Raw genomic sequence first — 27059 nt, forward strand, 5'->3', positions numbered from 1 at the left:
TCTGCCGCCTTCGCTGAAACGATCTCTGTTACGAAATGAAATCTTCGTAAAGTGGAGCGACTGAAGAAGACGTTCTTCAAATTCTCAGCTGTGGGATCGAGGCATGAAGCTCGAGAATTTAATACACAGATGAGATAAGATTTACAAAATTCTGATCCTGTATAAAGGGCGTTCTTCGGTGATTTCACGCGTCACACTTTTCGCGAATATTTCGCGCTTCTTCAAGAGTCCCTGCGATATATCGCCTTCGTTGAAACAATCTCTGTTCCGAAATGAAATCTTTACCACGAGCGGCTGTATCTGCTTGAAATTCTCAGCTGTGGGATCGTGGCACGAAGCTCGAGCATTTAATATACAGATGAGATAAGATTTACAAAATTTTGATCCTATACAAAGATACTAAATTCGCCTGTTTGCTATCACATAGCGACGCATCGTAGAAAAAACCTTGCCGCGTTCGCGAGAGCGCTCTCAGCCACGGGAGATTTAGCCCCGAGCATCTCGATCGTCGATCAGAGCACGCAGAAGAGTCCGCCAGCGGGAAGATCGATATTCCGCTAAGAATCGAGGTGGTATCTCGATCGAAGTGGAGCACGGTGGATCCCATCGATTCGCGCGCAGTCTCCATTGTCGGACGCGAGAAGCGGCGGTACAGGAAAGAGTTACGGCCTGTTTTCCTAGGTGATAGAAGGTGGAGCGCGCACCACACCACCTTCTCCCATTGCAGAGTGAACGAGTCTCGCTTCTCGCTTGCTAGCTCGTTTGCTCGCTCACTCGCTGCGACGTCACTTCCTTTACGGACCTCCTTCCATTTTTCTTTCTTTCGCAGCGCGCACAGAGGGAGAGAGGGAGAGAGTGAGAGAGAGAGAATGACGGGAGGAGGATCGAGGGATCGAGCAGCTCACCTGCCCCGCTACGGTCACTCGACTTCCGGTAACCCCGAGCGCGAGAGCGCATGGCCCACGGCCACGTAACCGTGACTTCTTCTCGTTAATGCTTCCGCTCCGGTTTTCTGCACGATTTCGTGGGGACCGTGATTTCTGCCCGGCCAAACTCTCCGGCTCACGAACCAGCCGAGCTCTCGGTCGCGGCTCCTTCTTCTTTTAATTAATCGAAAAGGCCCGGGACTCGACCGTAACCGACTCAGGCCCGAAATTACACCGCTCGGTCCGTTTGCTCTTCTAGAAACCAGTCGCTCGACTCGCTAACCAATTTTCTTTTCTTCTCTCGCTTTCGAGCCAACCTGCTCCCAATTCCTTCCTCCGAAACTCTACGATCGTCTTACTCATTTCAATTTCAGGCGAACTTTACAGTTTTACACCTGAACATTGTTTTTTAATTCTTTCACTAGACAGCGGATTTTTTCACATTTCTAATAAAACCGAGTAGGTTCAATCTAACACTAAGCCTACCGACCGTCAAAAGTGACTGATTTGTATAGTATTATAAAAATAAATATAATTGTGCGATTTTTCTCACAATATACAGGGTGTCTCAGCTGAAGGAGGCCACCTAAATATCTCCTTTATTTTTAATGGCACAATAAAAATATTTATGGCATAATTTATAAATGGTATCGAAGGAGGAATATCAGAGAAGAACAATATTTTTTGCCAGGTTATTTTTTCATAGTTTTTTCAAGGTCATCGTTATTTTTTTATCGGCAAAACTTATTTTTGTTTATTCCATCTTATAGCGGCTGAAAAAATACATTTAAATATGCTTAAGTCATTAACAAGATGGAAGAAAAAAGGTAAGTTTTCCCGATAAAAAAATAACGATGACCTTGAAAAAACTGTGAAAAAATATAACCGGACAAAAGAAATTATTCTTCTGTGATATTCCTCCTTCGATACCATTTAAATTATGCCATAGATATTTTTTGTGCCATTAAAAATAAAGGAAATATTTAGCTGGCCTCCCTTCAGCCGAGAGATAATTTTTATATAAATTATAAAAACACCTTTATAATTTCAATAATTGCAAAATAGAAAATCTATAATGGGTTATTTGACCGACGGTGATAGGTGTAGTGTTAAAACAGGAGACGGATCAACAGAATTTAAGAGCTCCAATGTATATAAGTCCCAGCTGTGATTAATATGATTAAAGGAGCAATGAAATTTCCTCTTGGCTGCTGTTCATTGTAATCGGTACAATTTTTATTTTGCATTAAGATCCGTAGTCCAGCTGTCACGTATACCGGAATTATTCAGAAAACCGGTGAATCGTCATTGATAAATTATCTTGACACTTTGTCAGAGGATGAATGCATCTCATAAAGTACCACAACTCTGAAGGCCGCTACCAGTACAAATAAAAAGCCTACCATTTAAACGTTTAATCTTCTTGCCAGATACAAGTAATAAGTGAAAAGGTATCGATCAATTGCCGCTGCATTTTTGCTGCCGAGGCTCAAGCCGACGCGTTCGTCGATTTATTCACCGATATCTCGATCTTCCGCGTTGAACAACCGAACAATACAGCACAAGGTACGACTGTACCAAACTTGTTCGGCTGTAACAGATGCGTTACAACAATATTGCTGACTGGAACACGGAAGTTGACCAGGGGAAATCGCGGCTGGACACACGTACGAGATTCCTGGGGTCTGTGAAAAATGACGGAGGATTAATTCCAAGTTGCGTGGACGGTATTGAATTCTGGGATGATTTCTGTTCTCGGTTGAGCAGCTCCGGCAGGCAGGTCTTCGGGAAAAGGCCGATCTCGCGGCGCGGCGCGGCTGTTCGAAAAAAGAGCAAAACCAAAAACGCGAGATAAATGAGCGAAAAAGATAGGTATAAAGGCTCTCTCTACGGGAGGAAGCGGCGTGTTACGGATAGGCGGCTATCCTACGGTTCACCTAAGGAGCAGTTTCCACCGGCGAGGAAAGGAGTCAGCATGCCTCTCCCTCCTTTCCTCGGTATATATCCTCCGTATCCTCCCGTCCTCGGTCTCTCTTTCGTGCCTTATAAGTTTATGCGTTCTCACGCTATCCATCCCGCCTCCGTTAACTACACGCTCTGCTCTCGGTCGCGCGCCTCTTTCAAACACTCGTCTCCCTTTTTTCACGGGCTCGTAACCCGATAGCTGTTCTCGCTAGGAGGCGTCTTCCGTTGTTCCTTCTCGTTTCCTTCTCTTATCGTCCTTTTGCCTTCCCTCATCTTCCCCTAGAATTATTACCCAGTTTTCCCTCGCAACCCTTGTTTCCGACTTACGAGACGCCACAGTGGCGGGGTCGTCGATTTTAATTAAATCTTTTTCTGGTGCGTCTACAGCTGACCCATGTCCGAGCGTTTTTGAAAATTCTCATTATTTATCGCGATAATCAACATTTAATTTTATGATATCCAGAAAATATCTGACCCCACCACCGTGACCCCTCCTTGTTAGCTCAAAAGGGGATACATATTATATTTGTTCAGTTTCTCACAATTGGAAAATTTTTATATTTTATTGCGAAGCCTTCACTAATCGCCTCATGTTAAGAGACTGAAGATTTCAACCTATACTACTTCCCCTTGCAACCCTTGTTTTCGACTTAGTTCGATTAGTAGACGGGAGATACATTTTTGTTCGGAATCTCACAATTGGAAAAAACTTTTATTTTGCATAAGTATTCGCGGTCTATTGGTAGTCATGATCGAAACCTCCACAAATCGTCTTCAGATTAAGAAGCTGAAGATCTGAACCTGGCAGGATCTCCTATCGCTCTGCGGCTCGCACTGGGTAACTTTATGTGTCTGAGAAGTGTCGCGAGACACCTGGATAGTAGGCCGCCCGAAAATCGGGAGCAACTGCGCGATGGATTGTGGGCCGAGCGGATCGGAGCGTATCTTGTCCGACAGCAGCTTCCTAGTTATAATAAACGGCGTAAAAAGCGGGGCAAAAACCTGCCCAGCCTTCGGCGAAGCGTACAGCACCGAGCAGCAGCAGCAGCAACAGCAGCAGCTTCTGCTCTGTATCAGCGCTTCCATCCGAGCACAGACTGTTTCCCTCTCGCGGTCTCCCTTCTCTCTCCCTCTCCCTTCCTCTTTCTCTTTTCTCTTGGTTTCTCTCCCCTTTCTCTCGATCAGCATAGGTGTTGGCCGGACAAGCCTGGTGGCAAGCACAGCTTCCTTCCTCCTCGCGGCCATCCTCTCTCTCGCTCTCTTTACCCGGGTACCTCTCGCGAATCTCTACGTTCCCCCCGCTTGTCCTTCTTTACCATCCGGTGTCGTTTCTTCCCTGTTCGTACACCTCCCGACTTATTATTCTCGGTAATCCCGGTGTTTCTCCGTAGAGAAGCCGGCCCGGCTAGTCGTTGATCTTTCTTGTTGCTCCTCTTCCGCCCTCTCTCTCTCTCTCTCGTTTTCGCTCGTTCGCTCGCCCGTTCTCGTTCCTCCTCGTTCCTCGCCCTTCCGCCTTTATTAATATCCACGGCTCTTGATCGACGGTTACGATTTTCTCGCGCGCTGCCTTCCGGGTTCTCGGTCATCCGCGGGCGAATAATATATCCGCGCCACCGCTCCGGACCAGGTACACGCGGCGTTCTCGAACAACCCGCCGGAACTCGCACCGGCAGGCTATTTCCGCGGGGAACTTTAACGGGGCATACCCGCCACGGCTCGAAAACTCGAATTCCCCGCATTTCCTCATAGCTCTGAATCGCGAGCACTCACTCTTGGGACCTGTCGTGACTAAATTCGCAACTACCGGAGCTCTAGAGATCCAAAAATCGCAGGTAATTTTTCCTTCATGCGCCTCTGTTTTGCTCATTTTTCGTCGTGTGTCGCAGAGTCGCGAGGTTTCGGTCTTGCGGAAATTCTGTAAGTTACTTGAAACTCCCTAGAATGCACATGTAGAACGCCAAGTAGTCCGAGCTTACGGTTCCCGCCGAATAAATTCGCGAAAATCTTCCTCAAGGGGTACGCCACCCTGAGGCGGCCGAAATGACATCAAAGTTTACGAATTTCTTCTCCAAAAGTATGAATGTGACAATTTTTTAATGATGATATATGGCTAGGGCATACATTGAAGGTTATTCTGTAAAAATTTCACCAAAAAATATTTAAAAATGGCTAGGTTATTCGTTTTCTTGCATAGTTCCTCCGTCAAAACACGTGTAGACGGTGTCACGGATTATGATGACCAGGGTTATCTGAAATTAAGAAACTTGTGATTTTCTTGTTCCTAGATAAATTATCTATCGTGTAGCACAGGGTTTTTTAAAGAAGAAAACATTTTTGTACAAAGTCGAGGAAAATGAGAATGAAAATCCAATTTTTACCAAAAAAATCAATATTTATGCGACTGTTATAAAGAATTGGGATATCGTATCAAAAAAATCCTATGCTACACGATAGATAATTTATCTAGGAACAAGAAAATCATGAGTTTTTAAATTTCAGACAACCCTGGGCATCGCAATCCGTGACAACGTCTACACGTTTTTTAATATTTTTTTGTGAAATATTTACAGAATGACCTTCAATGTATGCCTTAACCATATATCATCATAAAAAAATTGTCACATTCATACTTTTGGAGGAAAAAATTCGTAAACATTGATGTTATTTCGGTCGCATCAGGGTGGCGTAACCCCTCAAGCGTCACCGTTACATTTTTGATCGTGTATAACAGCGTCGTAAATTGTTGTGCCCTGCAAAAGGTCTGTACGCTGCTTGAAACTTCCTCGAATGCACACGTAGAACGCCAAGTGGCTCGCGGTTCCCGTTGACTAAGTTCGCGAGTAAATTCGAGAGCGGAAAGTAGGCGTTCGTTTTTAATCGGATTTCACAGTATCGCGTACGATTAGCGCCCTGGAAGAAATTCCGCGTGGGTAGTAAGTATCTCGGTCGAATTCGTTCCCACGGCAGATAGTGTAAACATAGAACCAGTTCGATCGCGGAATAAAAGAAATCGGATCAACTTGTCGCTGCCCGTTTAATAATACAGCATCGGCAGTCTCTCCGTCTCTCGCAGAACTCGAGCAGCTCTCGACTGGCTCGAATCCATGCTTCCGACAACGATTTACGAACTGCGAGCCACTGAATTCGCGTCTCTTCGAGGAAGATCATTCGTAGATGGACCGATCCGAGAGCGAAGAAGCTCGTTGCCCGTATACTTGCCTCCGAGCCGCGAATTTATCGTCTTCGGAGCGAATCGCACCTGTTGCCCGTGATTAGGAAGCGGGATCCAGCTCGCGCGGACGAACTTACCATTAAATTTATCGATGCGAACGTCGCGTAACCGGTTGCTTGAATACGCCGGGAGGAGAGGCTCTAGAACCGTGATTCCGATTCTAACACAACTTTGTAGAACGCAGTAAAACCTAATTGCGACGATAATCGACAGCGTCGCTTTTTAATCCGAGAATTTTCTGATGGGAGGCGACCGTTCCGGATCGTTAATTGGCTACTCCGCGAGGTAACGGCCACGCCCCCTTCGCGGAAACTTTCCGCGGGCATCGACCCGACGAAATCCTTCTTGATCTATTCAAATACGGCGGATTCTATCAACTTTGCGCGGATCTTTCAACTCCGAAGCTTCTCGAGCGAACGCTGTAGCTTGGAGTGGGCGTGGCTTCGGAGCTCCCGACTTTAACGGAGCCGGGAGAGTTCCCCACGTGGAAATCCGTGCCCATGTGTACTGCAAATCAAATAAGGTCAGAGAAAATGACAGAAAGACGTTTACCCCGTTGTTCTTAGGAGGCGTGGCATTGTTGCTCTTGGAGCTAGAATAATGGCCCACAAGGGGCAATATTTACCTCTCAATCTCCATCGTTTCTACATGTTACATCAAAAAAAGGTAGTGATAGAAAATATGTTTTATCACGCTGTCTCTGCGTAGAGCGCTGTGAGTGGGCGTGGCCTCGGTGCACCACAGAGCAGTTCGCGATCAGGCGCTCGAAGACGTTCCATAAATTCTTGAGATGTCTGGCAGCCTATCGGTGACGATCTCGCGAGAAATTTGAATGCAACGGGTAGATCGGTAGCCAGAGGATCGATATCGCGATCGAATCGCGTGTCCCTCGGAGAGAGGCGGAAGGTAGCCTAGAAGTATCGAGCCAGCAGGCAAGCGTTATCGAGGTGAGTTTATGAATGGTCCTCCGGTCTGCCGGAAATGCGTCCCGTAAGAAATTTTTAGCCTTGCCTGGGAGCAAGAAGTTTCACATTAATCACACTCGGCCGTCAGCATCCTCTCGGCCCCGGCGCGTTTCAACGCCGCCGGGCGAGAGAGTGGGAGGAGAACCGAGAGAGAGAGAGATAGACAGAGGGAGGAGAAAGAGAGAGACGAACGAGAGTAGGGACAGCCAGGAATTACCGACGTTGTTAAATAGTGTTTGCGTTCGAGCGTTGCACGTAATTACGTCTCGCTGCCTCTCCGCCGAATGCTACGTGTTCTCGTCGATTATTCCCGCTGAAACGGGGCTGCGTGATATTACGCGGCCACTTCCGTGCGCTTCGCTCGGAAACCTGAATGAAACTTCTTCCAACGATCTCTATCGGGCTGCTCTCTTGGGAAAACGGTCCGCAACGAGACGCGAAATAACACTCGTTGCGTAACCCGCCGGCCACGCTGCTGGAAAACTTGTTCGTCGCTCGAGCGTGACCCGCCGTTAATAAAACCCTTCGTATTCTACGCGAATCTACGCTCCGCCGCAAAAAAAACTGCCGTGCCGGTTTCTTTAACACTTCTCTCTTCGATTTTCTGCGATTTTCTCAATTCACGCGTCGAGCCCCACGTCTCCCAGAAAAAAAACTTTCACGTCAAATTACACGAGCGGGGATGTGTTTTGTCGGTGTATGACACTCGGTTCCAACGTAAGATAAGCCTTGACATTATAGTACAGGGCATTAATACTTCAGGGAAATGATTGTTTCGTCCCGAGCCCGCTATTTAGACTCGGTAGAGAAGCTATACAAAAAGAAATTTTGCCCGAGACGTTCTAGATCCTTCCCGATCGATCGTCTTGAAACTTCCGCTCGAAGTACCGCAAGAGCCCTATGAAGAGGGATCTAACCAAGTCTCTCTCGATCTAGGGAGACCGTGTCGATCTACACCAGCTTACTATCAGCAAAAATCAAACAGGATATCAAAACCGACAGCAGTCTCACACCGTAGATTGCACAGAGAGACTGCATTTCAAAGGTAAACCTGCGCGGAGAATCGATGTCGCGATTTGGATGCTGGGGTGCAGTATTTTTGTTGGCGGGCGTCGCGACGTCAGCGACGACTAGAGGAGAATGTCTGAGGGAGGGGGACCTGTAAGAGAGACAGAGAGAGAGAGGGTGAGAGAGGAGGTTAGCCGGTTGAGACGCGCGGCATGAATGAACCGAGAGCGGACCGAATGAAGGAGCGAGCGGGCTATGGTGCGCGAGTGTGGCGCGTGCGTGCGAGAGACCTCGTACTCACACAACCGTGTTCCGCGAGCGGGTGGAAGCGGACGGAGACGAAACACGGCGAGAACGGAGAAGCCTGGCTCTCTTGCTCCTGCTTTTCTGCTCTTTGCTCCTTCTCTGTGGCCGAGCGAATAAGATGAATGGCCGGGTAAGCGGTTGGACGACGACAGACGACGTATGCGTGCGATATCGCGGAGCCAACGAGCGAAGGAGAGCCACGACGAGGACAGACTTATAGGGGCGAGCGGTGGAACGGGAACGGAGCGGTGCGGAGCGGCCGAGCGATCGATAGAGACGCGAGAACCTCGCGGAACGAGGAAAGACGATTGACGAGGAGAGAGATCAGGGCAAGAGAGAGAGAGAGAGAGAGAGAGACCGGCCGATTATGGTAGGAGAGAGAGACGAGTCGCGCGCCAGCGTGCTGACGCCAGTGTGAGTTTGCCGCGTCGACGGGAGAGTATTCATTCATAAAACTAAGCGAGGAGCGAGGCTAGGCAAGCAAGCGTACACCGCGATTGGTGGGGATTCCGAGAGACGACCGTGGCTCTCGCCGCTCTCTTCTCTCTTCTCTTCTCTATGTTACCTCCCCGCTCCGGGTTCACCCTTTCGATTCAACCGATCGCCTCTTTGTCTTCGACCGGTGTCCGGTGGTGCTGCTCTGTCTTCCGATTCGTCGGTTTCGCCGACTTTTTGGAATCGGGATCGTTCGAGCTCCTTCGGTGCGATCCAGTGCGATCTCACCGCGCAGCGATCGGTGCCGCTTCGTCTCGAGTTTCCGGGGAACGATCGTGTCTTCGAAAGGGAGCATCTTTGTTCGCGGGGAGTTGTTCGAGCCGATTCCGGTCGAACAGGGGAATCGCGGGGAATCTGGTTGATTCAGCTCGACGAAGGACGAGAAATAAGTGCGCGTCTACCTCCGCCGGGCGTGCGTGCCCCACCTTGTCGGCTCGAGTAAACTCTGGTTGCTCCCCTCTCGTGCCGCACAGCGCGGCGCGGCGTCGCGCGTCTTCCTCTCTTGTTCTTTTCCTCCACCACGCGATCAGCCGATCCTCCTCCTCCTCCTCCTCCTCCTCGTTCGTCGGGAAAGAGAGACAGAGAACAAGAGGCTCGCGTTCGCGAACTCTTCCTCTACTACCTCCTCTCTCTCTTTCTCTCACTCGGCTACCTCTTCTTGCTTCCCGCGAGTTCCTGCCCTTCGTCTCCTCTCTCCTTGCGTACGCACTTACCTGCGGAACGCGGTCGTACGTGCTCGACGGTGGCGCTTCGCCCGAAGAAGCCGACTCTCTCTCGCTCTCGATCGTTCGATCCCTCGATCCGATCCGAACCGCTCCGAAAAATCCACCGGCGCGGCCGCAAACGGTGTATATCTCGCCGCGCGAGCTTTCGCGGCCCGAGCTGAACCGAGAGCGAGTCTCTTCATCTCGATCGTCGCGCGTGTGCTCCGTTTTTCTCATCCGACGTTTTTCGTTATAACTCGGTTGTGTGTATACGTGCGTGCAGAGCAACGTGTGTGCCAGTGCCACCCGAGATCCCTCGAACCCGAGAAACGACGAAAGCGGGCAAAAGCGAGCAGAAGCGGCGCCCTCGCTGCGGACAAACTGGAGCGTATCCCGGAGCGACGCGTCCTCGTATTTTCGGAGCTCGGCCGCGTTATTACACCCGCGTGAAACTTCTCCTCTCTCTCTCTCTCTGCTCCCCTCCCCCCGCCACTCCTCTACCACCACCTCTTCATCCTCATCCTCGACGGTGGTCCCCTCGCCTCTCTCTCCTGAAGGCGCGCTCTCTCCTCTCGCTCTCCTCTGGTTCCTCTCGCCGGGCCCCCCCCTTGTCCTCCCTCGCCGTATGAGCCGTTTGCGCGCCGGTTGCGCAAGCAGGTATTCGGAAATAGCCCGCGGGTCGCGGTTATGAATTGATAGCAAACACATGGTGGACACGGCGCGCGCGGGGACCGGCTTCCTCTCGCGGCAACACGCGCCTCTCGGCCTCGTGCTCTCCCTCGCGCGTCCAGCTCGGACTCCCGGACCAGTTTCTTCGCGGATCGTTTCACCTGCTCCTCTCCGGAACCGTTCCTCGACCGTCGAAGCGTCGATACGCAAGAGATCGTCTCGCGGAGCGCGATCGACAGTGTCGCGGATTTATACTCTGGACCACCGGAAGCCAGTGTCGTAGACCGTCGATAGATCTCTCTCCATCGTCTCCCGTAACGATCCACAGTGCTTCGAATCAACGTCGGTGTGTGTCGTCGGTGATCGATTCAGCTCGATGGCAGAGCAGAGGCCTCTCCGGTATCCTTGACAAGCAACCTCGAGCATGGGATAGAAGATCGTACGTGTCCTCTCACTTCTGCCTGCTGCCGGAAACTCACGTGGATCCTCTCGCAATGTCCTGACGACCGGTGAGCACCGTCCATCGCGGATCCACGCGACCGCGACCACAGTGACGCGCGACCTGTGTGCGCGGGATCGAGCGAATGACAGCGAGCCTGGGGATCCGTCGTGCATGTACAGCGAGCACGCGAGGACAGCACTCATGTACGTTGACTACGGCGGCGACGCTTATGCCGGAATGGGAATCAAGGCCATGAAGTCCTTTGCCAGGCCCAGAGGTACGGAACCCACCTCGCACCAGCCCCACCGAGTCCCCTTTCTTTCTTTCCCGGCCGAAGAGCCTCACCCGAGCGTGTTACCGCGACGACGACGCGCGCGTTACCTTTTGTCCGATGCTAGGAGGAACGGTAGTACATACACTTAGGAACTCCCTTCTTTGTCGAATTCGTCGACGTCTAGCTTGAGACATACTTTCCCGACCCGAGGAACTTGAGCTATTCCGCTCGGCCGGCCGGCCCGGCTCGGATTCATCGAATACGAACATTGCCGACGTGTTCCGGATACCTCGGATGCTCCGGAGACACGGCGATCTAGCGCGTTCCCTGTCGCGTCAGTTGTACGCGTATGATAGAGTCTTCTGTCCAACGGCAATAATTAATAGGTGCTTTGAACGAAATGCGACAGAATTTTCAGGTACTCTTCTACGTTCGTATCATTTGGTCTAATGGAGTTTTCCAGGTTTAAGGGGTCTACTTTAGTTTTCCAACCCTTGTTCTTCCAATTTGTCAAGACCTCACTTTAGGCCCTAACTGGACATCTTTCAGCTACGTAATCGTTCCCAATTCGAACAGGACCACAGACAGTGCTACGTTTGTCTCTTTTTTCGTGTTGAGCAATATACCGGACAACAACGATTCTGTCGTCGCGTGACATTTAATTAGGATACAGTTTTGGTACACGGTCTTCGAGCTGTTAGAGTGATCGCGAGTGAGGATTTCCTCGATGAATCTCACTAATCCCCGTGGCACGCTTCACGCCAAGGACTAGCCCTGACTTTCGGTATCTGCGGATTAGCTCGAAGACCAGTTTACGTGACTCGGACGGCGACAGATCGCGGCAGATGTGGTCGACGCCGCAGGAGTGCAACGGCAACCTGCGTCCCGGCTGCACGCGCGCTTCCTGCAGTTGCAGGGACTCTTCGACGATGGTGGGGTCGACCTCTGACCCTGACACGCTCCCGGTTCTTCGGCGTCAGACTCCACTCCCTCTGTTCGCTCGATTCTAGAAAACACGGTTCCTTAAATAACGGAAGCGCCTCTGCCTGAACGTCTCCAGATTTTCAGCTTAGTTGATTAAATCTACTTCGTGAGTTTGCGACACTTGCAAGCCGAGGTGCAGGAGAACATATTCGCTGGCGAAAATGAACAGCTTTTTCTTGTGTATCTTTACGGCAAGATGTTTCCGAGTCGACGGGAAAAGTTGTCACGGTTTTTCTTATTTGTATCGAGTGATTTATGAAGGTAGGAATTAGCGTACGGATATGTAGTCTGCTCATTAAGATCGCAGTAATGATTGCTTGTCGACTGGAGAGAACCCTGCGCCCGTGAAAATCGTGTTACCGCGTGGATTTCTAACTTGGACGCAGCTGCTACATGATGTTTCCTCTTTTATCTACTATGCATCGACAACAGTATTGATTCTCGATTTATTTGAACGTTCATCAATGCTATTAGTCGATCACCAATTGCGTTTTGGGTCTGCTTTAGCTATTATATCTTTGAAAAGACAATTATCTGTCTGATTGGAAAAGAGCCACAAGCTGTTGAATTCTATAGTTTTATTAAACAATTATACACATGGTTACCACCATTTTAAACGATTTCAGCGTCTAACAAACTGCTGTACTTTTTCTTCGCATAAACTGCCTGAATTTTCTACGAATTGTGCAACATTAGATCTCCGGCCTAGGCAATGCTCCGAATTCAGCTGGTTTTTCCTGAGGAGCGGAGCAGGGTGTAGTTTACTTACTCGCTAACAAGCCCGGTATTTATCGTGGCCGCGTAGGGAACGCACAAATTGAATAATTCTGCTCGTCGACCAACGAGAGCCACGATTCGTTTCTCGGCATCGTTGATATCGGGTCGGTGCGTGCCCGGTCATTTCCACCGCGAGTTTTGCTCGGAGTGCATCTGCTGAAACGCGGGTTAATGATAAATCTCACGGGTGGATTACAGCGGTATAAGAGAGAAACAGAGGGAGATAGAGAGCGAGCATATACGCGGCCTAAGTAGGGGATATATCTCGAGCGGAGAAGAGCTATCCGACGATGCGGCTCTTCCTGGCAACCGGTTCCAGCGAATGGCTCGATCCGTTTTGTTCATGTAGATATCACCGAGCCGAAGGGTGATTCGCGCGTCGAGCTCTCTTTCCTGAACCGAGAGTCCCGGCAAGCCGGAGCCAGTCAGGTTCTCTCCCCGATCGACGTTGGATCTCCTATTCGATCTCGATCGCGATCCCAGAGCGGAACGAACGATCGATCGGCCGCGAAATTACAGAGACCCGGGACACACCGTGTCGTCGCCGGGCCCCGATTGCGATTTTTCGGGAAAGGCGTTCTCGCGTCGAAATTCACCGCGCTAATTGCGGTTTCGGCCGGAGCAATTTCGATCTGATCGCGGATAAGGAGAAACCGGGGATCGGAGGTCGAGGGGAGGAGAGGGAGAGAGAGAGAGGAAATATAGGGAGAACGTGTGCTCGCGTGTAATTCCCCTCGGTCGATTACCGCCGTCTCCCGACCACGAAAACCGCCCCGGCGACCTCGCGAATTAATAACAGCTCCAAACGAGAGAGCGACGATGCTTGCCGGCGCGGTAGAGCGGCGTGCAACTGCCCGTAGCCGGCAACAGCAAGGTAGCATTTCGATAAGTAAGTTCGAGAAACCGGTAGCGGCCGCCCTTGCCCGATCTTTAATAACTCTGCAGTTTTTTATCCTGCTCCCGAACATCGGGTGCCTTCTTAGAGCTCGTCCTGAAATTTTTCGAGCCGACGCCCTTTAAATCTCTCTCTCTCTCTCTTCCATCATTGACCTTTGCGGAAACAGAGAAGCAAAGTAAACACTTTCTGAACTAAGCAGTTTTTGAATTTTACGTCTTTTACGTAGCAATAATTATTGCCAAGCGAGCGAGCAAAAAGAGTGTCGAAGAGCTTCGAGACGAGAAAATTTAAAATCTTTCGAGTGAAGTGACCTCCAAAGGATTTTACAGGTTTTCTTTTTTCGTGGAATCACGAAGATGCCTCGCGAGAAACAGTCGACCCGCAATCATTGGTCCGCAGATGTTTATTTCATCGCAATTTCCCCGCGGATGAAGTCGGGTCGATTCGCTTTGATTGCCGCGGTTCTGGTGGGGATCGAGAACCGTGTAGATAAGCTAGAAGAAATCGAACGTTCGTGCAATCTCCCCTGGCAATTTCACCTTTCCCGTAGCCGGCCGAGGTCCTGGAACAATATATCGCCGCTTTCTATTAATAATCGTTACGGCGCGCGGCGTCGAAGTCGGTCAATCAAATCGATCGCTCGGACCAAAGAGTCCGGCACCGAGAGCTGGTCGCGATCGATCTCTTTCACGGAACCTCTCGGTTTCCGAGTTCCGAGACTCGCGACGCTATTTCGAGGGCCTGGCAGAGCCTCGCGTTTACCAAAGAGATCGGTCGTGGTCCAGATCTCTTTGACACTCGCGCTCTTCTCCGATCATCAATGTCAACCCGTTATTTATCACGACGGCGAAACGATCGGGGAAGCTCGGGAATCGTCGGTTCTTCCCGAACTTCGGTGACATTCGTTCACCTTGCCCTAGTTTCTATTTTTCAATGGAGGAACTTTGAACTTTGCGTCAGATCGCTCACTAGACTCACTAGATTTTCATGCATAATAAAAATTGCCTGTGCATCGATTCCAAGGTACAAGAACTATAGAGACATTTATTTCCTTCCGTAACACATCGGGTCATTTTTGATACCCTTCCTACTATAAACGAAATACTATAATTCGAAACATCTGTTACAACATATTCGAAGATCAACTGAACCATTTACAACGTACAAACCATGTATTTGAAGGCAGAAGTTCGAAGAATCTAAAAACGCGTGTACATCCTCCGGTACGAATGTGTTAATAATCTTAACGAGTTGGAATAATGCAACCTAAACAATGCGACCATTGTCTTGCATCTGATCTACTGATATTTCTCATAAGTGCATAAAATCCGCCGTCGAATTGATCTTGCCCCAGTTTTACATCTTCAAAGGAGGAGCTCTTTGTTTTTCGCTTGTGGGGAATAAAATGGCAAATACAAATATGGAATCGGGGAATCGAGTCGGTCGTTGCGGATCGACAGAATTCGGTTTATCATGCGCAAATAATCGAAGAAAATCGAACCACCGATCGATAAAGGGGGTCCATTCGCGACCCAAGCCGAGACTCAACGGACCCAAGCGAGCTCGAGCTCAAGGATCGAGAGCTCCGATCTATTATCGGCAATCGATCTCGGCCAATTACGAGCCACCACGCCCACCGAAACGTAACGTTCTCGAAATCCGCCTCGTAATCGAGCCGTGAAACGGTGGTCGTGTCTCGATCGGTTCATTATCTTCGCGGGGTACGCCAGGATCGGGACGAGGGAGGGGGCAGGGCAATCGTCTTCGTTAATTAGCGGCACGTTTAATAATATTCGAGGTTCTCCCAGCAGAAGCGGCGAGTTTTCTCTCGGTGGAAAAACTGCGGCGCGGCCTTGCAACGAAACGCGCCAGGACGATAACCGATTCACCGTAATCGGCCGCTTTATCTGCCACGACCAACGAGAGAGAGAGCCACCAGCTCTGGCTAATCAGCCGCGGTACGATAATTGGACCATGAGACGCGCGATCCTGCCTCGTCGCTGTCGGCGCCGTCGATTTACCTCGAACCTATCGAACCGCAGAAACCTCGCCACAATTCAAACAGTCCCTCTCTCGGATTATGCCCGTAAAACGCTCTCAACGCAATCTACCAACTCGTTAAAACATTTTCCCTGATCCCCCCTCTTTCACTATAACGTCGCTCTCTAGACTTCGTTAAACACTAACATCTTCGTGTCTTTCAAAAATGGGAGACGCAATTGTTCGTTCGGTAAAGGAATTTTCGTGTAGCGAGTCTAGGTGGGAACTGCAAAATGCGAGAGTATTTTTGAAACCGCTGAGCGAGTACTCAAAGTGTGAGAGGAAGTTGTGCGAACCGGTATTTGCAATTTTCCGGAATGATCTTGACTTTTGCGAAGATTTTAGGTGATCGTCGAACAGAATTGAAGCGGTTTTCATTTGGATGGAGCTATCCGTCGACGGATCCGTCGTGGTCGCAGCGCCTCAGGAAGTTGGGCAGGCATGCCGTCGACATTATCGCGGGACGCACACGTCGGCTTGCGAGTTATCTCGGTGAAACACGCGGCTCCTTGATAATCGCCGGCTAACAATGCTCCGCTGCCACTTGTTGCTGACAAGCCGGCTGAAAATCTTCCTGGTTCTTTATCGTTCCGCGACGTTGATACCCTATCTGCAGTGTCCCTGGCTGCGTCCCGCTTCATCGGGATATTTATACCATTTCGCTAACGATTTTGCTGTAAATGCGCAGCTCGTCGGCCCTCTGCTGTCCGTCGTAATCTGCCGGTGATTGAAACTTTTTCGTATTACTCATAGCCATGTTCAAATTCGGAAATGCGAATGACACGAAAGTGTACCGTAAATGTACCCTTAGGGTACCGGTATAGTGGAGCGGCGAAGATCGAGGATAGCAACGAGGTGAACATCGTGGCAAAATCAAACCAATGTACAGTCGAACCTGTTTTTATGCGATTCTTTTTGTGCGTTTTTTTTATCCGGTATATGAATATCGAGATTCTGTTCGTCATATGTGAGTTCACCACGATGTTCCAAAGAACATCCAAAGTAAAAAGAAAATTGTTTCGATAATATCTCGTTAACTATATTGGGTTTAGGACATATGGAGGTCGACACTTTTATACTCAGAATTTGATACTCTATCGATCTATGGTATATGGTGACCTTGAAATGTCCTCTACCACTCCACCCACAAGAAAACAATTAATACTACGTAATGTAGCCCGTCATACCAAACAACTTTAGTAGGAATACTTTTTTGATAACGACAACGTCTTCCGAGATGTCCTGCTGTTCTCATTTCAGCAGGACACCCTGTATATGTATTGAATTATGTACATTTTGAAAATTTCTCCATGTTTTAAAATGGGAAATTAAAATTCTTTTAATTGCTTCCACGTGTAATTTAATTATTTATCTTGCTTGGAAAGCACTTCCTCGCTATTTCGTAAAGCTTTCACATATTATCTAAGTGAGGCTTTTTTTATGCGGTCCCTCTCCACCGCATAAAAAAATTTTTCTTTAATACGTTGTGAAAAATTATTTGTTATAGCTATTTATGGAGTTTTGTGGATATATTTTTTATGCGGTCCCTATCTACCGCACAAGAACAGGTTTGACCGTGATTAAATGCATAGCGAAGCAGTGCAGATAGAAGCAAAAATCACCTCGCCGCTCCACTATGATCTTGTACGGAATAAGCCGTATTTATTTGTAAAACCGTAAGACGCACGGATAACCAACCAATCGTTGACAGACGTGTTTGTCGCGGGCGCTCGTTTCGATCTGCCTTCTTTTTACAATTCGTCGGCGATTGTAATTTTTACAATTCTTCTGTTCTTTGTGATTCTCTAATTTTATAAATTTACCTATACGTAGGTTTGTCTGTTAATACACACACGTACACATACATCATTCGTACTTTAACCCTCTATAATTAAATATTCATCAAAATCGGTATGACGTGCTCTGATGTGGTTCCTGAATTGTACTGTACGCTGTTCCGAACCCAGGAGAAAGACTCGAAGAAATGTTGGTCGTGATTTGTATGTGGTACAGAGAGCTCGTATATAGAGCACAATAAGAGGAATGCGAGCGGCTGGTTGCCCGCTTCCCACAGCTCCTGTCTCATTCGGATCGGGCCAGGGAACCGCGTGTACCACGGTGGCTGGTTGCTCTGTCTCCCAGCCGCTAATCCGGCCGCGGATCATAGTATTTTCCTTGTTTCCGCTCGGTGTCCATTCAGCCGATTTAACGAGCGCAAGGCACCGATCCCGCCACGCTGAACCGAGCCAAGCCGAGAGCGTATTAACACGTCGAGTCTCATACTTTCGCCGATCGGACGGGAGCAATAATTAACCGCAACGTGCCCGGTGTCCGCCCTTATCTGGCCGAGACACACGGCTCCGCGATAATCACGGCTCGACAATGTTGCCGTCGCTTGTTAACATCGCGTTATCGAGTCGGTAGTGGAGCAAGGATCGCTCGCTCCTCCTCGCGGGCACTTATCAGGCCGACCGATCGCCCGCGACGCCGCAACCGGGGAATTACCCTGGTCTCCGATCTTCGGCTTTTCTTTCTGAAACCATCGTTGATCCTGCACGAGATTGATAAATCGCGGTCGGGGAATCCGCGAACGTTTCGATATCTCGCGGTCGCTTCCGGTCGACGATCAAACCGAACTCCTCCCAACAATCTTGTTCCAACCGTGTTACTCCTTCCGGTCGTGGAAACTGAGACTCTCACTCGTTCGATCGTTCAGCCATCGGTATCCGTAATAATTAAAAAAATACCGTTGTATTATTTTCAACCTGTTAAACATATTCTGAAAGAAAACAAATTTGTAAGTCATTCCAGCAGGGCCGGCGCACAGTGGGTAAATTTGACTTAACTCGATTTAAAATCAAAGAACTTTCGATACAAATGAGGTAGAGCGATGAATTGTTTTTTTAATTAAAGCTGAAACCTTGCAGAATATGGGAAAAATAGGGAGATCACGGTACAAACGGTTTTTAACCTTGGGAAAATTCGTTAAACTTGCACAATTTCAAGAAAATGTGGTTTCTCCGTTACCACGGGCGACAAAATTTGTTTTTTTTGTAACGTGCTATATATCATTTCCCGTAGATTTTTTCACGCTGATTTCAAATTTGGTCTGAAAATTTGTCTAATTTAATATCAACGTCTGCAACACGCTGCAACGAATTATTTGAATGCAAAGAGAGGAGAGAAAATGTTGCACTCGTGTCAGTGTGCAGCAAGTTGTCATCGATTAGTGGATTATGCGATTGCATTTTCTGCACACACCCTATTCAATCTACTATACAGGAGGCCCTGCAAAATGTCTGATAAGTTTTCGTAGACCGCGGGGCCTTCCAAAACGCGAGGCCGGGTTCCGACTGAAAATTTTTCAGTCATTAATCCTTGGCCGACGACGTTCGTGCACCATACTAATTCGAAGGAATAGTTCAAAAAATTCTACAAAATCAAATTACCATTCAATTCAGACTACAATGATTGAATTGCTTTGTTCATGTGGGATTTTTGTGGGATGAGTGTTTGGCAGTCAACATGTTGCAAAGACAGTTTCTGAAGTTCTAAAGTCCCAGAAATCCTCTGGGAACAAGCTACCTAAGGGTCTAGGACTCTCTCGACCAAGCCTCCCGAGAGATCGATCAGCGAGTTTCGAAGAGTGTTATTGTTCCGCGACGTTGAAGCGAGAGGCGTGGCTGGAAAGTCCATTAGAATCGCAATACGCCGCGGGTAAACAAGCTGGTGCCGCGTCGGCTAGATAAGGTTTATCTGGCAGAAGCCGGATAGTCCTGGTCAGTCCTTTCGGGGAAAACCGCTGGGCACAGGATGTTCGCGTGGAGGTTTAGGAAACGAGCGATAAACATATCCCATCCACGTTCCCGCTTCTAGTCACCCGAGAATACCCGGCAGCCACCGGTTTTTCAGTATTTTCGGGGAAATGTTCCCGGGAGATTTGCTGCTTGTCGCCGTTTCTGTTGGTTGCTGCTCTCTGGTACGTGTTCGATGTGGTTAAATATAGTCGAGGGGCGGGCCATCCCTCGTTCCGGCCGAATTTACACGCCGTTCAGGGTAAACGGTCTCCTCCCTTCCCAAGGGTGTTCTCCCCCTCGACAGAACGCTGCTCCGAGAGCAACAGGTGTACCGGTCACGTGCAGGCCGACCACGCGCCCGAAACACTGCTGCGTGTTTCATTGAACTATCGAATCCAGCGATCGATGGACACGTCGCTCAACAAAATCGCTCCGTGTTTTCTACTCCAGCGAGGAAAATCGCCCAGACACTTTCCAATCCCGGGAGAAAATTGTCCCCAGGGTTGCGACACGCTGCAACTTAATTATCGGGAGTCGTGAGTGCCGGTTCGGATCACGAACGTTTCTCGCGGATCGACTCTCGATGAGGAAAAGAGAAGGAAACCCTGATGTTGCCAACCGTGGATTGACGGCCCCGCGAATGACTGACTGACGGCGAATTTCTTGCGTGCGAAACGCGATCGACCGTCTCTCTTCTACTGTCGAACTCGGGAAAGGGGTTGTGGGTGTATCCGCGCCGGTTCAGACGCCATCATGCACGCTTTCCCAGCCATTGTGCCGCTTCTGTAAACCCTTTGCGCGAAACCGGGCCGCCGAGACCATACTATCCCCCCGGCATTGTCTCCTAAATGCTGTTACCGTGGCTATTTATGCGAATTTTTCTAGACGAGAAGCACAGGGAAAAATTTATTTAGACTATTGAAAGTTCTTCTGCGTGTACGAAGGATTCTATCGAACACGGTATCCCCTTTTTGTCCTCTCTATGGATAAGACACTATTTCATAAAAATTTTATTTGAAAGACGCCATGTACAAGTTCATTATTCATCCTTCCGTCATATTGATTTTTGATTAGGCTGAAAAAATGAGGAATGGACGGAGGCTCAACGGAAATTAGTTATTTCGTTTCGATCGTCTCTGCAGAAGCCTTCCACTTCTACAAAATGTAACGTGGCAAATCAGCCACGTCCTTTCATAAGTTAGAGAGGAATCTCTAACTATTAAGACGAAAGGATGTGGCTGATTTGCCACATCACTTTTTATAGAATTGATTCTTTCGTCTTAAGAGTTGGAAATTCCTCTCTAACTTATGAAAGGACTGAAAAAGAAAACGAAATGTTTGCATCATCGATGTTCGTCAACATAACTGCTCTCCAGTCGATACAAATGTTCTACCACTATCCTCATCATTGTAAAATAAAAGTTTGCATCAATATATCTACAGTCAACTCATAACGATTTGCCCTTCTTGTATTTCATAAATTCTTATGTGCTATAAGTGAAATGTCCCGCGCAACAATTAGACATTCTATCGGAATGAGTATAATTCTCAGCGATTGTTTAACCCTTCAACTGCCAGCATTTCTCCACTAAAAAGCATAATATCTTTTTCCGGAATATTGCTACATAAATCGGCTAATTATATCGCATGGAGTACTCCAGATTTTAGCTGGTTCAGATCGACGCCCAGCCGGCAGGGGACGGAGCTAAAATTTTCTAGGGGATTAATATTCCTGATTATCCTGATTATATTAGTAGACTTCATCCATCGTCACGCCGGCAGTCTAAAGGTCAAGGGCTAAACGGCAAACTCGTTAATTATCTCGCGCACGATTTCGTCGGGCAGCCGCGGCCGGAAAAATGTTTGTAACGTCGAAAAAACGGCGGAGCGAGAAGATTTTGGAAGCACGGTGTACGCGAGGCAGGGCGACGCGGCGCAGCGGCTAGTAGTTTGTTCAGGACAGCTGCCGCAGTTGTTTGGCTGCTGAGTATATTCCAGAGTCGCCGTGGAAAGAGGGATAAGCCAGAAGACGTTGCCAGCACGTGCCCCGTGTCCGTTAAACTCATCTACAAACGAATTCTCCGGCGTGTTCCACGTGGAGGGAAAAAATTACGACCCCGTGAGCACAGCCGGTGGAGCTGCTCGATCGGGGTTTTTTTTTCTGCAATGTCGCCAGGGAAATTTCTTTCGAGCCCTGTCGTTCTTCCCTAAATAGTCGTCGAGTCGACGGAACGAACTCCGTCGATGTTTTCCACCGAACGGTCAAACCGTCTGGAAGACTTTTGTTTTCCTCGTCGCGTCGGGAACGAGGATGATCGCTCGACGTTCGTTCGCGGCGATGACGGCGTACTTTGCAATGGAAAACAGCCGCCGCTGCATTTTCTCACCGCGTGACTGTGTACGCCGGCCGGCGAAAAATGCAGATCGCGAGCCTTTAGCATACCAAATCGCCGGCGCGCTCGCCCCGATATTTAATTTCTCGAGCGAAAGAAACCGCGGAAACGGCCGAGAGATCGCGTCGAACCGAGCTTTCTATTGCGGATAATTGGCGAACGGCGAACGATCCCGTGAAACTGGCCCCGTCGAAACGCCGTTTAATCGTTCCCATTGTTTCATCGTTCCGGGAAAGACGCTCATAGCGATATCGGCCGCGGATCGACGGTTTTTCCCTCGAAAACGATTTCGCGGCTCTCGATAGATTCTTGAACGCCGCTCGGCGTCGAGCGTCCCAATTTCTGGCTCGAAGAAAATTCTAATTACGAAGATACGATCTCGAATGTAAACAGCCTTTAATCGGTCCCAGTTCCCAGGGAGGACCCGGCGGGAAACGATAATGAATTCGAGGCTTCTCGACACGACACGGCCAAAGGGCCGTTTGTGTATTAACTACCGAACGATGGATCTTGTTTCGGCATAGAAATGTGTTTTTTAAGACAATTAAGGTTATCGGGCGAAGGAAATATTTCTCTGTCGGACGTGTACAATTGGTACGAGGGTAGGTAGAGACGGTGGACGGTAAGCAGACCGCAAATAACGCAGCCTATGCAAATTTATGTTGAACGAGATGGGTCAAGTGTCGTCGGCTGGGTCGCGGGTCGTCTCCTATTTGCATTTCCATTCGATTAAGCAATGGCCGCCGCGTTCACGGCGAGGCTTCGATCGGTTGATATCGAATTTTGTCAACAGAAAAAATCAACTGTCTCCGCGCACCTGCGCCCTTGGCCCCGAAGTTCATCGACGCTCGAATCCAAAATTCTCTTTCTTTTTTAATCGCTCTTCAAACATCTAGAATGTATTTCGGAGAAAGAAATTTCGATATTTTCCGCAAGTTTTCCCCAGGCAAGAGCACATGTTCTCTCATGGGACACTCCCCTCGCTGCGTTGAAATCTCTCTGTGACTACGAGGCCACGCCCACTCAATGCTTGCACAACACAGAGAGAACAAAATAAATAGTCCTTTGTCTTTTTCTCTGGCATCTTTTGCTTCGAGGCATCGTCCCCAGGGCGATCTTGTTATTTGCAGAGTCGAGATTGCTCTATGCAGCACTAGCTCTGCTCTGTCGGAGTCGAGAGCAACTAGGCCACACCTACTCGGGCCAATTTACGTGCAAGAAAAATCAAAATAGCCTTTTACCATTCCTATTCGAAAGTATAGAGACGTAGAAGCTCGTGAGACATCTCTGGGCAAGAATTGCCTTCCAGGGCTCAGTCCCGGGGCGATCAGAGCCCCGTCAAAGCCAAGGGCAAAGAAGTCACGCCCTCTCCAGGTAATATCGAGAGAGTCCGGACAGAGATATTAAATTTGTCTCCCGCGAAGGTGCCCCGCGGTGCGATTGAAGTAATTCCAGATCGCAAACAGCGACCATCGCGTGTATCGCAGAGGATTCCTCGATCAGGGAGGTCCGAGGGACAAGTCCGCGATCGAAACGGTCGATCCTCGGTCCGCGAAATCCTCGGGATCGCTTATATTACGCACGCCTCGGCTCGGCCGATCGTACGGCGCATTCGCAACGAGCCAGAACCACAGGCGTCGTTCCCGCAAAAGTTCGCCGATTGAGATTCCGTCCACGGCGACGCGTTGCGCCGTGGCACGTGGGGTTTCCATTCGACTCCACCGGGAGCCAGCCGACTCGGCGACTGCGTTCTTTCTGCCTTCGACGTTCCTTCCTTCCTTCCTATCCACCTTTCTATGCCTTTCTACCTTCCCGTTTGCAATTACACGCTCCTCCGCGTCGCTCGGCCTGCGATGAATAATTCCGCAACGTCGCTGATACACTTCGCACCCGCGCCGCGGAATCCTCCCTGAGCTGACTTCAAACTCGACGAGCAACCTGTTGGTAATCTCGGACTATTTCGGGAACGATCAGCGTCTCGCGTCCATCCGTTTTCATTCTGTTCTTCCTTATCAGGAACGAGCAAGCTGGTTGCTTTAATTAACGCGTTCATTACCGAACCGCAATCCTGGAATATCCCAGAAGATTAAATTAATTCGGTTAATGAAACTGCAACCGAAATGTTCGAATTTATCGCGGCCTTACAAGTCTTCCGACTCTCGCCGAGCCTACACGACTTCATAAAATTCAACTTAATGTGGCACGACGAAAATGTTTTCAACGCTCTTTGTCCCTAGTGTCTAGATAATTCAGTATACGTCATTTAACTTATATTGATTTGTCCCAATAGACGATTGGAACGTTGATAAGGACAAGTTGAGCAAGTTAACTTTCCAAAAAAGATTTCCACTAGATTTATTGTGAAGGAAGTGGGAGGAAAAGGAATAAAGGTCATTGACGGATAAAATTGGCCCTAAATCCTCTCGCGTAGATCGTCACGGAGACAGTCGAGTAGTCGCTACGCGGTCGTCTTCGGTTCGGAAGGATGCATCGATACTTTGTACATACATACGTTCGCAGTCGTGCAGCTCGGCTCGTATGCAAATTCGTGCTCACGCGCGTGTTCACTGCGTGCGAGTGCGTGTGAATGCGTGGCCCTACAGTGGCTGGCGTGCGCGCGTGTGCCCGTGCGAGTTGAGACAAAGGTGCTTATGAGTTACGGGAGACTTACCGTGCGTGCACGCCATACATACTTAATGGACTTTCGGCGGAGCGTCGTCCACGAAGAACTCGTAGCTAGCGATGTCTCGTAGCCATTTTCGAAATTAACACCGACACAGACACTCGAGCAATTAACGCGCGCCGGGTGAGACCCCGGAGCTTCGGTAGCTAGGAAAAAATAGCCACTTCTTACAACCTTGCTCCTTCTAGCAGACGCTTCGTAAATTGTTAAGTAAAAATTGATTCGGACTGCAGAGATAAAGAGAAATTATTCAGTGAATCTATTTCTTTGAATACGAGGCGTGTTGAGAAAACAACGGGAGTTTTCATTTCTCGGAAAAAATGTTATTTATTCGTCGACTTGAATGTTATCCCCTTCAAAATAGTGGAACCCGATCTTTGGGATAGCTTTTAATCTCATCTATGCTTGGAAAACGAACTCTGTGAGGTTCTCCTTATTTTTGGGAACAAATATAAAAAGTATATAAAAAAAAACTTTTTAAAAACCACGCTTATATTAAAATGCACTAAAAAGGAGACAATAATTTTTTTTAGACATTAGTGACTATACACAAAAGCGTGGAGCGCCTACGAAGATTACGTCAATATAGTTTAGCGCTACTCCACGCTTTTATTTATAGTCACTAATGTCTAAACAAATTTTCTCCTTTTTAGTGCATTTTAAATGGAACGCATGATAGCAATACTGGTATGAAATAGTAAGATATGGAAATACGCGAGATACAATGAGGAGATGACTACGAGAGACGACGTGTATTGATGGAGTCCGAAATGGAACTGAATGAACGGAACACCACACTGACTGAGCTCCGTCGGTGCGGAATGGAGGGGAGTGGGGATGAGTCGGAGTGAAAACGCGTAGCGAAGTAGGGAGCGCTGGCGCGCGGAGTGGGGATCGCTGAACGCGATCACGTACTACCGAGTGTTGCGCAACGATGTGTGACGGTTAATATTAAAACTTTTTTCTCCTGAACGCACAGTTTTTTTTTTATAATTTGTTTTTTAATATTGCATTGTCGTCCAGTTCTGAGCTATGTTTAAAGTTTCAAGCCTCTAGCTCATCGGGAAGTGATTTAAAATTTGATTACAAGATTTGACGCATACAACGACAACGACAACTCGCCAAGCTAATATAAGCGTGGTAAAGAAAGTCACATAAAGCCGTCACTGGTGAATATGGAGACTGGGTCATCGTTACAGTGTTCGTTTTGTGCATTATTGTGGTGCAAAAGCGACGAATTGATTGAAAAACACATGTAACCTTCTCGAAAGCTGACAGTAGACTAAACATTGAATACGACAACGAATGTACAGACACTTTTCTACAAACTCCATTACGGTGACTGACAACTGGTAGTAAATGAAATAGGTATAGATAATAGCGTTACAGATTGCAGATCTCTGATAGACACGGTTGTATCTTTCTGGCTGGAAGTACTAGCTACACTATTCCTTGATATACATGCTGCTGAAAATAGTTGAGGGACGATTGAATGGAGGAAAGATTGAATTGATCGGTCACTGTATCGACGAAAGGAAACTTTCTCTTCATTATTTCGAGGACTGGATTGTCCTGTATACTTCCTGGAACTTCGTATGAAAAATTGGACCGAATTTGGTCCTGGGAAACAATGTGTTCTCGCCGGAGCCCGGTTGCGAACCCCTCGCTGGCTACGGCCATGCAAATCCAGCTGTGCAGACATCTCCGGGTTCGTCGAGGCACATGATTTGTATCGAGTCACGGTGTCCTCGAGTCGAGCACTACACCCAAGTTCCTCGGCACCGTAACGATCGCATTGAATCTACGCCCATACATTTTTTATCGTGCTTTCGCGCGAGCCTCTTGCTCGCGGTCACCGCGGACAACGATTCTGCTCGCTCTCGTTCCTCGCAACGTCCGCGGACCTCGATGGTGAATATTGAAAAGCCTGGTCTCGGTTCCCTGTGGAAAAACAGTCTGCTCGAAGTGACTCCCGTTTATATCGTAAACGGAAGAAACGCGACTCAACAGCGTGCTTGATAAGATATACGCCGGCTGGCGTGTCGAAACAAAGGACCACTGCGATGTAGGACTTGGTGACAGGTCTTGCAGCCTTCGCGACTGCAGGCGAGAATAAAATTTCAAGTCTCCAGCTCATCGGGAAGTTAGTGTAAAATCAATTGCAAAATTTTTACCGAACAGACAGACAAACGAGAAAGCGAGCTAACAAAAACGTGGAAAAAAGTAATCGTGTTTCAAAACTGTTTTATCGAAGACATTTCGAAAGAGCAAGGTGAAACAAAATTCACGAATGATATAACGACGGCGAAAAAAAAAGTTTTGAAGGGAGCTTAATGGAAGCTACGCTCCCTAATGGAGAGAGAGTCGATGACTGTTGATTTTCCGAGTAGGACGAGCACGTCGAGCGGTTCGATCTCCCTCGAATTATGCGATCGTAAAACGGTCGGCCGGGGTAAAAAAGTGTTCCAGAAAAGGGGACGGGGTGATCGGGAGTGAAGGGG

The 27059-nt window shown here is 48.5% G+C and overlaps 1 protein-coding gene across 7 annotated transcripts in view; it reads left to right on the forward strand.

Moving 5' to 3' along the window:
• Positions 1-27059, forward strand: part of Pnt (ETS transcription factor pointed) — a 162387-nt gene that overhangs the window by 83014 nt on the left and 52314 nt on the right. The window contains exons 1-2 of one of the 7 annotated variants that reach the window (XM_076425396.1): positions 1780-8902; positions 10599-10989. The exons of 4 other annotated variants lie outside the window; for them this stretch is intronic. In XM_076425396.1, coding sequence (XP_076281511.1) covers positions 10884-10989 — 106 coding nt within the window. In that variant the 5' untranslated portion in view covers positions 1780-8902; positions 10599-10883. Of the gene's footprint in view, positions 1-1779; positions 10990-27059 lie in introns of those variants that run through there. 2 more of the 7 variants (XM_076425394.1, XM_076425397.1) reach the window with 2 other exon arrangements.

Source organism: Lasioglossum baleicum, chromosome 6 (genome assembly GCF_051020765.1).
Source record: "Lasioglossum baleicum chromosome 6, iyLasBale1, whole genome shotgun sequence".
Taxonomy (NCBI): domain Eukaryota; kingdom Metazoa; phylum Arthropoda; class Insecta; order Hymenoptera; family Halictidae; genus Lasioglossum; species Lasioglossum baleicum.